Source organism: Hemicordylus capensis, chromosome 5, assembly GCF_027244095.1.
Source record: "Hemicordylus capensis ecotype Gifberg chromosome 5, rHemCap1.1.pri, whole genome shotgun sequence".
NCBI lineage: Eukaryota > Metazoa > Chordata > Lepidosauria > Squamata > Cordylidae > Hemicordylus > Hemicordylus capensis.
In genome coordinates, this window is record NC_069661.1 from 246,711,797 (window position 1) to 246,727,650 (window position 15,854).

The 15,854-nt window shown below is 48.1% G+C and overlaps 1 protein-coding gene across 1 annotated transcript in view; it reads left to right on the top strand.

The window, feature by feature from the left end:
• The window catches only part of ST8SIA1 (ST8 alpha-N-acetyl-neuraminide alpha-2,8-sialyltransferase 1), a 121,985-nt gene continuing 106,131 nt past the window's right edge, over window positions 1-15,854 (top strand). The window contains exon 1 of the mRNA XM_053255501.1: window positions 1-748. Within this exon, the coding sequence (XP_053111476.1) occupies window positions 507-748 (242 nt within the window). The 5' untranslated portion in view covers window positions 1-506. The remainder of the gene's footprint in view (window positions 749-15,854) is intronic.

Below are 15,854 nucleotides of genomic sequence, written 5' to 3' on the forward strand. Positions count from 1 at the left end.
GCGCAGCGCTTGGCTGGCAAAGGAAGGAAGAGCGAGCGAGCCAAGGCAGCGCGTGCAGAGAGGGGCAGAAGCTCGCAAAGGGCAGCGGCGGCAGCGGCGTCTCTCTCGCCTGCTCTCCTGCAGAGCAGCTCAGCTGCTGCAGAGCGGCCCGGACCCCCCGCCGCCTCTCTTCCTGGAGGGAGGGGGGCGGCTGAGTCCTTGCAGGGCGGCCGGAGCAGCGATGGGGGGCCCCGGCAGTTTGCCGGGCGATCCTCCCGCTCCTCCCCGCCGCCGCCACCCTGCTCCCCGGTGCCCTTAGCAGCAGCAGCAGCAGCAGCAGCAGAACGCGGCATCGTTCTCAGGAGCATCGCGGAGGCGGGAGTTCGCTGCGGCGGCGGCGGCGGCGGCGGCGCAGGGGGCTAGCCTTGCATGGGGGGGCCTGGGCCGGGCGCCTTCCTCTCTGGCAGCCCCTGGAGGAGGAGGAGGAGGCGGCGGCGGCGGCGGCGGCGGCTGTCTCCAGGCTCCCGATGAGTGACGGCGAGGCGGCCGGGGGCATGAGGAAGCGGCGGAGGATGGCGGGGCTCCTCTGCTGCAAAGGTCCCCGCACCCGGCTGCCGGTGGGCGCCAGCGCCCTGGGCTTCTTCGTCCTCTGCTGGCTCTACGTCTTCCCCGTCTACCGGCTGCCGGACGAGAAGGAGATCGTGCAAGGCGTCCTGCTGCAGCAGGGCAGATCCTGGCGGAGGAACCTCAGCGCCGTCGCCGGCTTCAGGTGAGGCTCCCTCCTCCTCCTCCCCTCCAGCGGCCGCAGCCGCCCAAGGGCAGCCGGGGACAGGAGGCGCTCGGGCAGCAGCAGCATTGCGCCTAGAAGGTCGTTCCGCACCGGCCTCCTACCTCCTCGACCCCCTAGAGGATTCGCTCCTGCCCTCAGCACCGCCTTCACTCCAAGGCGCTAGTCCTCATGAGGGTTGGTCCTTGCCACCCCCCAGCATTTCTGGGTGGTCGAGCTGCACCCCACATGTTAGATCATAGCATATTCCACATTGACACTTCCATCCTGAATATATTTTCTTCCACCCTGAACATATGAATCTTGTTGAGTTCCTAAGTGGGTGGGATGACTGCTTGTTTGGGAGGGTGATTGCCCATCCACCCCCACCCCGCCCGGCAGTCAGGAGCTGCCCCTGCCCCCAGCAGCATCACCTTCATTCAGTGGTAGCCCTCATGAAGATTAGCCCCTGGCCCCAGCACTGCCATCTCTCAAAGGAGCTAGTCCTCATGAAGGTTACCCCTTGCCCCCAGCACCATCAGTCAAAGGTCAGCACTAGTCCTCCTGAAGATTCACCCTGCCCTCCTGCACCCAGCATCTTCACCTCACCACACTTGCTCTCCCCACTTTTTAAATTGTAAACATCGATTTAGCTGCCATGTGGCACTTTTTTGTTTGCAAAGTTCATGATGAACTTCAGTGGATATTGATTCCCAAGGGTGCTGGAGCAGCATCAGACTTTGCTTGGGAGTTAACACCCCTGTGGAAACACAATTCCACCTCCAACCTCCCCCGCTCCCAACACGCACTTTTAAAAAAATGCTGGGGCCATTCACACAACCTGGTGTGTGTGTGTGTGGTGGGGGGGGGGGAAGGCTGCCCCAACTCACCTCCCCCCCAATATGATCACTGAAATGCAGAAGTGCCCCACAGTGTGGGGTTCTGGAAGCCTGGATGATGTGTCCCAGCCTCTGAATATCCCACACTGCACGCTGCCATGAGTGTGGTGCATTGACGGGTCACCTCCCCACCCCGGCAGGCAGGTGCTCTAGCCGCCCATCTCTGTGTCTCCCCGAGCTGCGGATTAAGGGAGTGGTTTCTCTCTTAACCTCGGCTAAGAGCTGGGCTTCGGCTAGGCGAGAGTGCCGGGTTCCACACGGATCCTGGCACTCCACGCTAGCAGCCTAGCCCAGGTTAGGCTGCTTGTGAGAATAGCTTCACTTGATCAGCATAACAATGAAGACGTGTATGAGTGAGTGTAGGCATGTGTGCATGCATACTGTATAGCCTCTTCATGTTGTCTGTGTGTCACGTTTGATGATCAGACCTTGGGTAGTTGCTCCTAAGAATTGCTTAGCTGGACCCAGACTGTACTCCATCCAGCCCAGCATTGTGTTTCCAGATGTTGCCAGCTGGGCACTTTGGAGAAACTCCCAAGGCAAGGTTATGCCTGCAGATGGCCATCCCTAGCTGTCTGCTCCAACATCTGGTCCTCAAGATCCACCGCACTTGAACATGGAGGTTCCATTTAGTGACCATGATTGGCAGCCATTGAGAGATCTACGAATGTGTGTCACTCTCTTAAAAAGCCATCTAAATGAATATCTTGTGTTTACTTCTTGTATTCGCTGCCGCCATTTAATGCCAGTAGTCCTCTCTTATAATCGCTGTTGTCCTTGATAGCAGGGGAATGTTGTAAGTGTTACTCCTGTAGAGATCCTCCCCAAGAAACATGTAGTTTGAAACAGTCATTTGCACTTTACCATCTTAGAGTCTGAGTTAACTTCCAGCTGTCTCTCCTTCCGAGGTTCTGAGCAGTGTTCTTTCTAACAGGGATGCCCAGATGTTGACTACAACTCCTAACCTACTTAACAGGGTTGTTGTGAGGAGAAACTTAAGTATGTAGTACACCGCTCTGGGCTTCTTGGAGGCAGAGTGGGATATGATTTAAAAAACAAAACAGATAGACTAAGATACCATAAAAGTAATAAAATTAACTAAATTAAACAAAAAGTTGTCAGATTAAAAACCACTATCATTATTAAGTTCAAATTAAAGGTTATTTTAAAAGCTAAAAACTGAAAATTATACAAAGCTAAAGAACCTACCAGATATAACAGCAAAAACAAAAGAAGCATTAAAAATCCTTCCTTAAAAGCCTTCCCAGATGTTGTTGACTACAACTCCCATAATCCCCAGCCAAGGGCCATTGCAGCTGGGGATGCTGGGAGCTGTAGTGAACAATATCTCAGAATCCCTGTTAGCGGGATTAACCAAAACTTTGAGTGTAACCAAGACTTTATATTTTGCCCGGAAACCTGTTGTTAGCCAGATGTTACTGAACTGCAGCTCCCATCACCCCCAGTCATAATTTATTATAGCTGGGGATGATGGGAATTGTAGTTCAGCCACATTGGGAGAGTCACATGTTGCCTACCCCGGTCCAGAACTGTGGTTCCCACCCCGCTGCTCAGTACTGGAGTCTGCGACAGCATCCCTTATGGATGGCCTCTTATTGTAATTCACCTTCAGGGATTTGTTGTAATTCACCCTCCAGGCAAAGCAAATGACTGCTGACCATTATCAGCCTTCATTTGCTTTGCCTGGAGGGTGAATGACAACATTTGGAGTTAGTTTTGGAATACTGATGTTAGTGAGTGGGATTTTGATGCTCTCCTGTGCATATGCTCCTTGTGTCTGAGATAAAAGTGCATTGGTATCTATTCTTTGTATCTTGTAATATTTTCACTCTGTATGAAAACTTCTTGTGAAGGAGAGCCTCCCACTGCACAAGGCAGCCATTGTTGTTGTGATTATTATTATTATTTCAATTTCTATACCGCCCTTCCAAAAATGCCTCAGGGCAGGTTACACTGAGAAATAACAAACAAAAGAGAAACGTAAGATAGACACCAGCAGCAGTCACTGGAAGTACTGTGCTGGGGGTGGATAGGGCCAGTTACTCTCCCCCTGCTAAATAAAGAGAATCACCACGTTAAAAGGTATCTCTTTGCCCAGTTCGCAGGGGTTGAGTTTCTCTTATGGTTAGGAAATAATTCCTAATGGCTAGCCTAAATCTGCTTGTTGTCAAATCACAAGATTTGGGGATGGTGCTTTAGCTCAGTGGTAGGAAGAGAGGAAACTGCCTTCTACCGAGTCAGACCATTGGTCTAACTAGCTTAGTACTGTTTTCACAGACTGGCAGCAGCTTCTCCAAGGTGGCAGGCAGGAATCTCTCTCAGCCCGATCTTGGAGATGCTGCCAGGGAGGGAACTTGGAACCTAGCTGCTCTTCCCAGAGCGACTCCATCCCCTAAGGGGAATATCTTCCAGTGCTCGCATGTGGTCTCCCATTCAAATGCAACCAGGGCTGACCCTGCTTAGCTAAGGGGACAAGCCATGCTTGCTACCACAAGACCAGCTTCCACAAGAACATCTGCTTGCATGCAGCAGGTCCCAAGTTCAGTCCCTGGCTGCATCTCCGGATGCAGCCGAGAGTCTGGAATCCTGAACAGTCACTGCCAGTCCGTGTCGGCAGTGTTAAGCTAGATGGACCAATGGTCTGACTTGGTATGAGGTATGCTCTCAACAAATACATGAATGTGTGGAGTGAACGTCTCTTCTTGAGACCTGTTCATACAACCAAGCTGCCTAGGCTCAACATGTGTGCGGAGGAGGAATCAGGACCCCGGTGGCAAGCCCTGATCTAAGCTCTTCAGTCCTCTTGTTTGAACAGACAGTGTACGCACATGTACAAACATGCATGTGTACAAACGGGTTTGTCTGCTTTCTCAGGAGCTGCTTTGGCATTTCCAACCACCGGTACATGCATAGGACCTTTTAAGAGCTCCTGTTCACAGGTTGTGTTCCATGTGTGCACAATCTGTGTACAGCAGTTCACATGATCTGGACTCTCCATTTTGGAGTTGCCGAGCCCCATGTGGCTTTTAAAAACAAATGCATGTGCCGGAATGCACACATATGTGTGCATTGTAACATGTAGATAGCCCTAGATCAAAGCCTGTGCACAAATTAGGGGTGGGGCTTGTTGCTTCAGTCCCATTCCACACCTTGTATGTTCAGTCTACAAAAACTGGTTGTGTGAATGGGGTTTTCTTGCTATCCTATGATGTAAGATCGTGGTTAAAAGTCCCTGGTTCAAATCTTGACTCAGCCATGAATGCCAGCAGTGGCTCTCAACAGAGGAACATAGGGAAGGTGCCATATACTGAGTCTGACCATTGGTCCATCTAGCTCAGTATTGTGCACACTGGCTGGCAGCAGCTCTCCAAGGTTTCAGGCAGGAGTCTTCCTACCTGAAGATGTCAGGAATTGAAACTGTGGCTTTCTGCATGCAAAGCAGATGCTCTGTCACTGAACTGCAGCCCCATCCCCTTCAGCAAGCCCCCAGAGCCCTATTCAGACAATATGCTGTACGCGTGTACAAATGTCTGTACCCACAGTACATGTGTTTGTGTGAAGGACTGTCCCTGTGTTCATTTTAAAAGTGAACCTGGGTGCAGACCCTTCAAATACACAGTAGAGATAGGAAGTGTACTGCTGTACCCCTATTCGATATAATGTGTGAATAACTGTAGCTGTGTATAAATCTGTAGCTGTGTACACTGCACATTCGTTGTACGTAATGTCTGAATAGGGCTCCTCTCTCAGCTTTACCTTGTTTCTGTCAGACCCAACTTTATTAAAAGAAGAATTCTGGAAATCGATGCCAGGAAACCCTGAGGCGCCCCCAGGGCTGTAGGGAACCATACACTGACCCTTTCTTATTCCGTTAATTGCAGTGGGAGTGTGGTATGTGAAACGGCAGTTGGACGTCTATGTTAGGGAAGAAAAAGCCCGGATAAAGAAACCTTTGTATGGATGCTAACAAAATAATTACGTGTCGTTTTGAGAAACGCATACAAGAAGCTACCCAGACTCTCAGAGAAGATAGCCTTTGTCTGTCTCTTTCTCTTCCATATTTCCTTTTTCTCTTGGGACCAATTTATGGAGGATCAAGCATGTAAAATGTACAGCATGACTGCATGGGAAACTGGCCAGCTAGAGCTTCTACCTACAATGGGAGGCAGTCGTTCCTACATGGGGCCGTAGCCAGTGAGATAGTTGCTGGTTCAGAAGCTCAGGAGGTGCTCTCCATGAGAGCCTCCATGGTCCTGCCCGCCCCAGCAGCCAGAGGCACTCCGTCCCTGTGCATGCCCCCTCCACTATACCCCTGGCCGTAGCTCGGTGGGAGACCGAGGCCAAGGAGACGCAACTCGGTTCCTTCATGCCAGTGCAGTGATGATGGCAATATTTATTTATTTAGCATTTTTCTATAGTGCCCCAAACTCACGTCTCTGGGTGGCTTACGACAAACAGAAGCCAAATGAAAATAGAAATTAAAACATGAAAAGCAGTTTAAAACCACAATTCAGCTTAAAAAGCTTGGGTGAATACATGTGTCTTGAGAGTCGATTTATTTATCTATCATATTTCTAAAAAGTTAAAGTGTGCCGTTGAGTCGATTTCAACTCCTGGTACCCACAGAGTCCTGTGGTTTTCTTTGGTAGAATACAGGAGGGGTTTACCATTGCCTCCTCCCGTGCAGTATGAGATGATGCCTTTCAGCATCTTCTTAGTTCGCTGCTGCCCGATATAGTACCAGCGGGGATTTTAACTGGCAACCTTCTGCTTGTTAGCCAAGCATTTCCCTGTTGTGCCACTTAAGGTGACATCTTATTCAATCATCTTTATTTGGTCCATTGACCAGCAAGACAAATAAATACATAGCAAGAACAAATCACAAGATGCATTCAAATAATCCAACAAGACTCACCCTATATCAATATACTTCGAATTCTGCTAGCAATGTAGCAAAACTTTGCCACTGGGTAAGAAATATCAGCATCCTTATCTTCAAGAAGAAAATTCACTAACAGATCATTAGGAATACTGCTTCGACAGCAACCAAAACGTCGTGATAGTAAGGGTACAATTAAGCGTTTCCTAACCTCTTTATACAATTCACAGTGAAGCAGGATATGAGCAACCGTCTCAATTTCATTAGAGCTACAAGGGCAAATTCGTCCTTCTATCGGCCAATGATGGAATCTACCATAAAGTAATACAGATGGCAGTGCATTAAAACGGGCTCTAGAAAAGGCCCAGCAACACTTGGAGAAGGTGATACTAGATAAATATGGAGCAGTAGAAAACCCTAGCCATGATTTTAAAGGTCTATACAGTTTTGGGAGAAGGACATCATATTTCTACACCACCGGATATATACAATTCTAGGCAGTGAGATGTTTAGAAGTTGTCAGAGATGGGGAGGCTCTTATATTGGCATTCCAAAGCCTCAGGTGGCAACAGAGAAGGCTTGTTCCTGAGTAGCCACCAGGTGAGCTGGTGATAATTGCAGATGGACCTCTCCGGGATGATCTCAGCGGGCAGCTGGGCTCATAGTGAAGAAGGCATTCTCTTAAATACCCTGGGCCTCAGCTGTCTAGGGTAGTTAGGTTATAATCAGCCCTTTGTGTTTTGCCCAGAAACTTACTGGTAGCCAGTGTAGTTTTTTAATCTAGGAGTAATATGGTCTCTTCAAGATGACCTGGAGACCAGCCTGGCTGCCATATTTTGCACCAGTTGCAGTTTCCAGACTATGTACAAAGGCAGCCCCACGTAGAGTGCATTGCAGTAGTCAGGTCTGGAGGTCACCAGCATATGCACTACTGCTCTGAGGTCATTTATCTCAAGACATGGATGCAGCTGGCATAACAACTGAAGCTGATATAAAGCACTTCTGACCACTGCATCATAGAAATAGTAATAATTAATCAATATTTATCTAGCACCATTTGCATACGTGGCACTTAATGAGAAAGCAGGTCTCTGCCCCACGGGGCTCACAATCTTACAAGAAGGGGACTCTCCATCTAAAATTGGCACCAAGGTAATAAATGGAGGAAAGGGAAGCAAAGATAAACTGGGGAAAGAGAGGTGGTTATTTCGTGCTTTGTTACAGTATGTGTGGGGACTGCCTCGATAAGTCAGTCCTCACAAGAAGGGGCTTAATGGAGGGGCCTCCTTGTCTCCCTCCCTCCCTGATGTCAGGGGCCGGCTCCTGCCACACAGATCTTCCCAGAGACAGTGATCAAGTGGGCAGCTGAGATAAATGCAGCTCATTGCATGTGACTCTAGCCAGATGGGCCTCTGTTGACTCTTCCCCTAATGCAACTCCCGAAATCAAACTCTGCCTCTGTTAATATAAGGGCAAGCACATGGTTCCTGCTCTCTGCCTTACAAGGAACCTATGAGGACTGATTAGTGCTGGAGGCAGATCCGAATAATTGTTTGGCTCAGATTTTATTGATTGGTTGGTTGGCTGTTAGATTTCTATACCGCCTTTCATAAAATTATCCCAAGGCGGTTTACAAAAATACAACAAAATTCCATAAAATCCCATTAAAATATTAAAAGCAATTAAAACCACAAAAACACCAAAAGTAACAGCCATAAAAACTAAACAGCAGCCTGAAAGGAGGGACTGGCAACCCCTTAGGGTTAAAAGCCTGAACAACTAAAAGCATTTTCAGTTGTTTTTTTAAAAGCAGCTGCATATGCCAGAGAACGGACACCCTCTGGAGAGCATTCCAGAGCCTGGGGTCAACAACAGAGAAAGGCCCTGTCCCACATGCACGACAGTCGAGTCTCCATCAATCTTGGCGCATGGAGCAGAGCCCCCTCTGATGACCTTGTGGGCGGGCAGAAATCCTTGGGGGCAGGCCAAGGATATCCAGGGCCCTTCATATATCCAGGGCTGTTAAGGGCTTTAAAGGTAATAACCAGCACCTTGAAATGGATCCAGAAACACACACATTTTCAAAGGGCGAGTGTCTGCTATTTCCAGGGACACTCCTGATTAATTATTAATTAAAAGATACTTTTTATGCCATCATTCTTCATACATGAATTCATGGTGGTTTGAAACAAAATTCATTAAAAAACACAATAAAACACAACCTCTACAATCATAGAAAGGCAGGAGAAGGCAGTCATTAAAACTGGGCAATCACAGAGGAATCCACAGGGCTCAGGAAGACCTCCTGAAACAAAGTCTTCAACTTGCATTTTAAATTGGACAGGGAGGGGGCAAGCTTAAGATCAAGGGGCAGGGAATTCCAGAGAACCGGGCCACTACTGAGAAGACTCACCTGCACGTCACCAGCAGTTGTGCTTAAGAAGGTGGCAGGACATGCTGGAGAGCCCCTCTACGTGGTCTCAGGGGCTGGGCAGAGCTCTGTGGGAGTTTGACTGGAAGATCTCAGAAAAACCCTTCCAACTCTAAAATTCAGTGCTCCTATCTATTTGCAAAACACCTTCCCCCATTTAGACAGTAGCAATGTGTAGACCGGGCTTTCCTGTTAAACCCACCACCTCATCTTCCTTCCCCACTTTGTTTTGTTGTTTTTGCTTAACTAGTCTGAAGAAGAGTTCTGATGAACTCAAAAGCTTGCTCACTGCTTTCTGATATTGCCGTTCAGCCTAACAAAGGCTACTGTGGCTTCTGAACTAGTTATAGCTCCCCACTAACTTCAGCGTCTTTCATTTCCCACTTCTGTTGTCACAAGTCCACAAACGCTACTAGGAACATAGGAAGCTGCCTTCCATTGAATCAAATCATTGGTCCATCTAGCTTAACAACAGATATTTATATACCACTTTTAAACAAAAGTGTCCAAAACGGTTTACATAGAGAAATAATAAATAAATAAGATTGAACCTGGGACCTTGAGATTGTCAGCATTGACTGTCAGCAGTTCTCCAGGTTTTCAGGCAGGTGTCTTTACCAGGAGATGTCAGGGATTGAACCTGGGACCTTCTGCTTGCAAAGGATAAGAATGTAAGAACTGCCCTACTGGATCAGGCCCAAGGCCCATCAAGTCCAGCATCCTGCTTTACACAGTAGCCCACCAGATGTCTCTGGGAAGCCCACAGACAAGAGCTGAGGGCATGCTCTCTCTCCTGCTGTTGCTCCCTTACAACTGGTAATCAGAGGTATCCTGACTCTGAGCCTGGAAGACTCTATAGCCATAGGAGCCATTGATAGACCTGTCCTCCATGAATTTATCTAAACCCTTCTTAAATCCACTCAGGCTGTTGGCTGTCGCCACATCTTGTGGCAGAGAATTCCATAGGTTAATTATGCCTTGTGTGAAAAAGTATTTATTTATTTATTTGATTGATTTCTATCTATCTGCCCTTCCAAAAATGGCTCAGGGCAGTTTACACAGAGAAATAATAAATAAATAAGATGGCTCCCTGTCCCCAAAGGGCTCACAATCTAAAAAGAAACATAAGGTAGACACCAGCAACAGTCACGGGAAGGGTACTGTGCTGGGGTGGATACTTTTGTAGCTCCTAAATTTCTCGGCAATCAGTTTCATGGGATGACCCCCTGGTTCTAGTGTTATGCGAGAGGGAGAAAAATGGATCTCTGTCAATGTTCTCCACACCATGCAAGATTTTAGAGACCTCTATCATGTCTCCCATCAGTCATCATTTTTCTAAACTAAAGAGCTCCAGGTGTTGTAGCCTTGCTTCATAAGGAGGGTGCTATAGGCCCCTGATCATCTTGCTTGTCCTCTAATGCACCTTGGTTGGTCCTAAATTTCCTGGCAATCAATTTCATGGGATGACCTGTGTTTCTAGTGTTATGTGTGAGACAGAAAATTTTCTCTCTGTCCACTTTCTCCACACCATGCATGATTTTACAGACCTCTATTGTGTCTCTCTGCGGTTGTCTTTTTCTAAATAAAAAGCCACAGATGTTGTAGCCTTGCCTGATAGGGAAGTTGCTCTAGGCCCCTGATCATCTTGGTTGTCATCTTCTGCACTTTTTCCAGTTCTACAATGTCTTTCTTTAGATGTGGTGACCAGAATTGTACACAGTACATCAAGTGTACGTGTCCCCTTATCCCATGACTGCTAGGTTTCCTCAAGAGTCTTTGATGAGGAACTTTGTTGAAAGCTTTTTGGAAGCCCAGGTATACTATGTCAACTGGATCACCTTGATCCGCACACTTCTTGACACTCTCAAAGAACTCCAAAAGGTTGGTCAGGCAAGATTTACCTTTGCAGAAGCCATGCTGGTTCACTCTCAGCAGAGCCTGTTCTTCTAGGTGCTTTACAATTTTATCCTTGAGAATGCTTTCTATCAATTTTCCTGGAACAGATATTAAGCTAACTGGCCTTTAATTTCCCGGATCGCCCCTGGATCCCTTTTTGAAGATTGGTGTTACATTTGCTACTTTACAGTCCTCTGGTACAGAGCCTGATTGTAGGAATAAGTTATACTAGCTGGGCCAGGCACAGAGCATCTGCACCTCCAGCTGGCCCACCCACTGCCGCTGTCCTCCCGCTCACACCAGCATGCCTGGCTTTCTGGCCGTCCAGCCGCACACACACCCCCGCCAGCTTCTCCCCCACCATGCTTTCTGGCTGGCCGGCTGGGCCAGCCCGCTTCCTCCCCCCCCCCCCCGTAGTTTTTGGCTTGTAGGCTGGCCGGAAAGCCAGCCCACCACCTCCTCCTGCCTCCTCCCGGTGGCTGGGCCAGGTTTGCCCACCCTGTTACCACCTCCTCATTCTCCTGGCTCCTGGGCCAGGCTGGCCCACTGCTGCCTTCTTCTCCTGCCGGCTGGCTCGCCACCTCCTCCTGGCGGCCAGGCCAGCCCGTCGCTGCCTCCTGTTCCTGCTGGCCGGCCCAGCCCGCCTCTGCCTCCTCCGGCCGATTGGCTGCCACCACTGTTTAGAACATCAACTCTTGTCACTTCTATCTGACTTAGTTCTTTAGCCTCCATCCCCCAGAAGTCTGGTTCAAGAACAGGTATGTGCTCAGTAACCTCTTCCATGAAGACAGATGCAAATAACTCATTTAACTTCTCTGCAACCTCCATATTCTCCTTAATAATCCCTTTCACTCCCCCATTGTCTAATGGTCCAAATGCCTCCCTGGCAGGTTTTCTGCTTCTGATGTATTTAAAGAAGTTTTTGTTATTCTTCTTGATACTTTTAGCTAAATGTTCCTCAACTTCTCTTTTCTCCTCCCTTATTGTCACCTTACATTTCTTTTGCCATAGTTTGTTCCTTTTTGTTTTCTTCATTTGGGTAGGCCTTCCAGTTTCGGAAGGAAGTCTTCTTCCCTTTTATGGCTTCCTTAACATTACCTGTTAGCCATGCTGACATCTTCCTGGACTTAGTGGTACCTTTCCTCTTCTTGGGTATGCAATCTAACTGGGCTTCTAGTATTAAGGTTTTGAGTAAACTCCATGCATTTTGGAGCGAAATGACTCTCCTGATTTTCTCTTTCAGCTTTCTTTTCACCATACTCCTCATTTTGGAGAAGTTTCCTCTTCTGAAATTCAAAATATCCTTGTTAGACTCCCTTGGTGATTCTCTCCCCACATGCATGCTGAATTTGATCTCACTATGGTCACTGTTCCCTAAAGGGTCGATGACACTGACATCACACACCAGATGACATCACACACTGGGTACCACTCAGGATTAAGTCCAAGGTCGCCTTCTCTCTGGTTGGTTCCAAGACCAGCTGTTCTAGGGCACAGTCATTCAGTGTATCTAGAAATTTGACCTCTCTGTCATTACATAGACTGTGAATTTACCAGTCTATGTGTGGGTAATTGAAGTCACCCATTATTACTGCCCTTCCTCTCCTTGATGCTGCCCTGATTTCCTCCTGCAACTCCCAGTCACTTTCAGCTTTTTGATCCGGAGGGCGATAGCACGTCCCCAGTAGCATGTTGCCTTTCAGTCCTTGTATTGTCACCTCGAAAGAGCACTGCCAGTCAGAGTAGACAGTACTAGGCTATGGGGACCAATGGCCTGACTCTGTATGAGGCAGCTTCATATGTTCATCTACTGTATTTATCTAAATAGAAGATGTCTCTGAATTTAGGCCCCTTAAAAAAATAGAGGTTAAATACAGGCTGTATCCATATTTATGACGCAGCGGGGAAATGACTTGACTAGCAAGCCAGAGGTTGCCGGTTCGAATCCCCACTGGTATGTTTCCTATAGACTATGGGACTATATCGCCAGCAGTGATATAGGAAGATGCTGAAAGGCATCATCTCATACTGCGTGGGAGATGGCAATGGTAAACCCCTCCTGTATTCTACCAAAGACAACCATAGGGCTCTGTGGGCGCCAGGAGTCGACACCGACTTGACGGCACGCTTTACCTTTTACCATACCAGGCCACCTAATGTTGCCGCGAGGAAATAACCTGCCTAGATCAGGGTTTCTTAACCTTGGGCCCCCAGATGTTGTTGGACTACAACTCCCATCATGCCCAGACATGGCCTTTGTGGCTGAGGATGATGGGAGTTGTAGTCCGACAACATCTTGGGGCCCAAGTTTAAGAAACCTGGCCTAGAGAGCAGGAGGCTGTTGGTTCGAATCCCCACAGGTGTGTTTCCCAGACTAGGGGAAACACCAATATCAGGCAGCAGCAGAGATATAGGAAGGTGCTTTGGAAGGTGCCAAAGACAACCATAGGGTTCTGTGGGCGCCAGGAGTCGCCACTGATTTGACGGCACACTTTACCTTTAGGAAGAGGAAGGAAGAGGATGCTGAATTTAAGATGACCCCCAGATTTCTAACATCGAAGGACTTGCAGCGGTGTGTGTGTGTGTGTGTGTGTGTGTGTGTGTGTGTGTGTACTAGGATTCAGGTAAATACAGTATGACTTCTGGTCTAATCCAGTGGGTTTTCCTCTTGTGAGCACATTAACCCCCCCACACACACACGACAGGATAAGGGCAGACTTCTGGAACCCTTACACATGAGTTAGCAAAGTATGACATTCTTTTGAAATTGCTGCAACCCTTTTCTGCAGCAGGATCTCCCTTGCAATACAAAGCCTGCGCTCGCTCTCTCTCTCTCTCTCTCTCTCTCTCTCTCTCTCTCTCTCTCTCTCTCTCTCACACACACACACACACACACACACACACACACACAGAGTTATGCAAGTAGATTTCTTTGCGCAAAGCTGTGTCAGCGGCAAGTCAGATTTTCTGTAGCCCCATCTGTCACCTTTGCTCTGCTCTGATGCCGTCACTGACAGTTACGTAATTGGGACAGCTCCAACAGTGAATTTCAAGGTAAATCTGAGGTCATGCTGTGCTCTGCTTGAGTTGCTCAGAGCTGAGGGTGTTTTCAAGGGCAGTCTTTTGGATTGTTCCTTCCTCTGCCGGCAAAGGAGATTTTTTTAAAAGATATAAGGCTCAGAAGGCAAATTCTGCAGGGGAAAATGATTCAAGAAAAGCACCATTTTCTTGTGGCTTCATTTCACAACAGCATCAGGGTGAAATTTCTGAGATTTGAAAAAAAAAATCAAATGCCACCAGATTCCAGATCTTTTGAAAATGATGTGTGAATGGGACAAACATTTCATACAGATATACTCATTAGAACATCAGCAAGTGGCTATAGCTCCTTTTGAGTGTATATTTGGTTACAAAGTTGGGCTTTCTGCTTGGTAACTGCTTGGAATGGCTTTAACTGGTTGCAGTCAGTCTGGATTGGGACCAAAATTTTGGGCGGTATACAAATATGTTCAATGAATAAATAAAATAAAATAATAAAATAAATAGAACTGACCCCAATTTTCAGTGTGTGCATGAATGTTGTGAATGTGAGAACAGAGCTGCTAATACTGCAATACCTGTAGATAAAACTATGGCGAGGCTGCAGTTGAAATGCTATGCACCTGCCTTTCCGGTTGCTCAGTCTCAGAAAGGATCATTGCACAGCTCGAAAAAGTCTAGGAAAGAAAAGCTAAAACATGCAAGAAGTTGGAGCATCTTTCCTACAAGGAATGGCTAAAGTGCTGGGTGCTTTTTAGAGAGGGGAAAATATGGTGGTAGGGGGGATATTGGCCTGTTCTTACGCCCCCACCCATGGCAGTCATTCCGTGTCAAATGTTCCAGGGTAGGTATTCAGGAAGCATGAGCCAGAGGCTGGTCTAGCTGGTGTTTATTTGCAAGGGTTACATAGGAAGCTGCCTTATGCTGAGTCAGACCGTTCATCCATCTAGCACAGCATTGTCTACACACTGACTTGCAGCATCTCTCCACGGTTTCAGGCAGGAGTCTTTCTCAGCCCTATTGGGAGATGCTGCCAGGGATTGAACCTGGGACCTTCTGCATGCAAGCAGATGCTCTACCATTGAGTAGAGCATCTAAAGCAGGCCTGCTCAACATAGCCCCCTCCCCAGCTGTTTTTGAACTACAGTTCCCATAATCCCCAGCCACAGTGGCCAATAGCCAGGGATTATGGGAATTGTAGGCCAACATCTGCAAGAGGGCCAAAGTTGAGCAGCACTGCTCTACAGGGATGACCTTCTAGCAGACTGTGAGAAGAGCTCTCTTGAGTCAGGGACGTCACTGAAGTAGTGTGGTGCGCATCGGCCCCTCCCTTCCACCCTGTAGACGATGGAGACATCGCCTAAATGGGACCTCAGCACAATCAGGAGCTTCTGTGGATGGCCCAGGTCATGTTGGAGGCTAGTGACGTGGTAACCCCTGCTAACTGGGCAAAGAGGCACCTTGTTAAAGTGGTTATTCTCTTTATTAAGCAAGGGGAGAGCTACTGGCCCTCTCCATCCCCAGCACAGCATCCCTCCAGTGGCTGTTGCTGGTGTCCATCTTAGCTTTCTTTGTGAGCCCTTTGGGGACAGGTCGTCGTCATCGTCGGCGTGGTGGAGATAATCCCCTATGCCAGGAGTTCCCAACCTTGGGTCCCCAGATGTTGTCTGACTACAACTCCAATCATCCCCAGCCACCATGGCTGAGGGGCATCTGGAGACCCAAGATTTTAGAGTCCCTGCACGATGCTATATGGCTCCAGAGTGCAGTGGTGTGTTCCCATGCATATAGGGTTTGCATGCTAAATCAGCCCCATGGCGCAGCTCTAGGCTATGCTTCGCAAAGTGGAGGAACTTGCAAAGCTGCATTCTGCAGAGCCAGACCAATGGTCCGCCTGTCTCAGGATTGTCTACACTGACTGGCCGCAGGGCTCCAGGGTTTTAG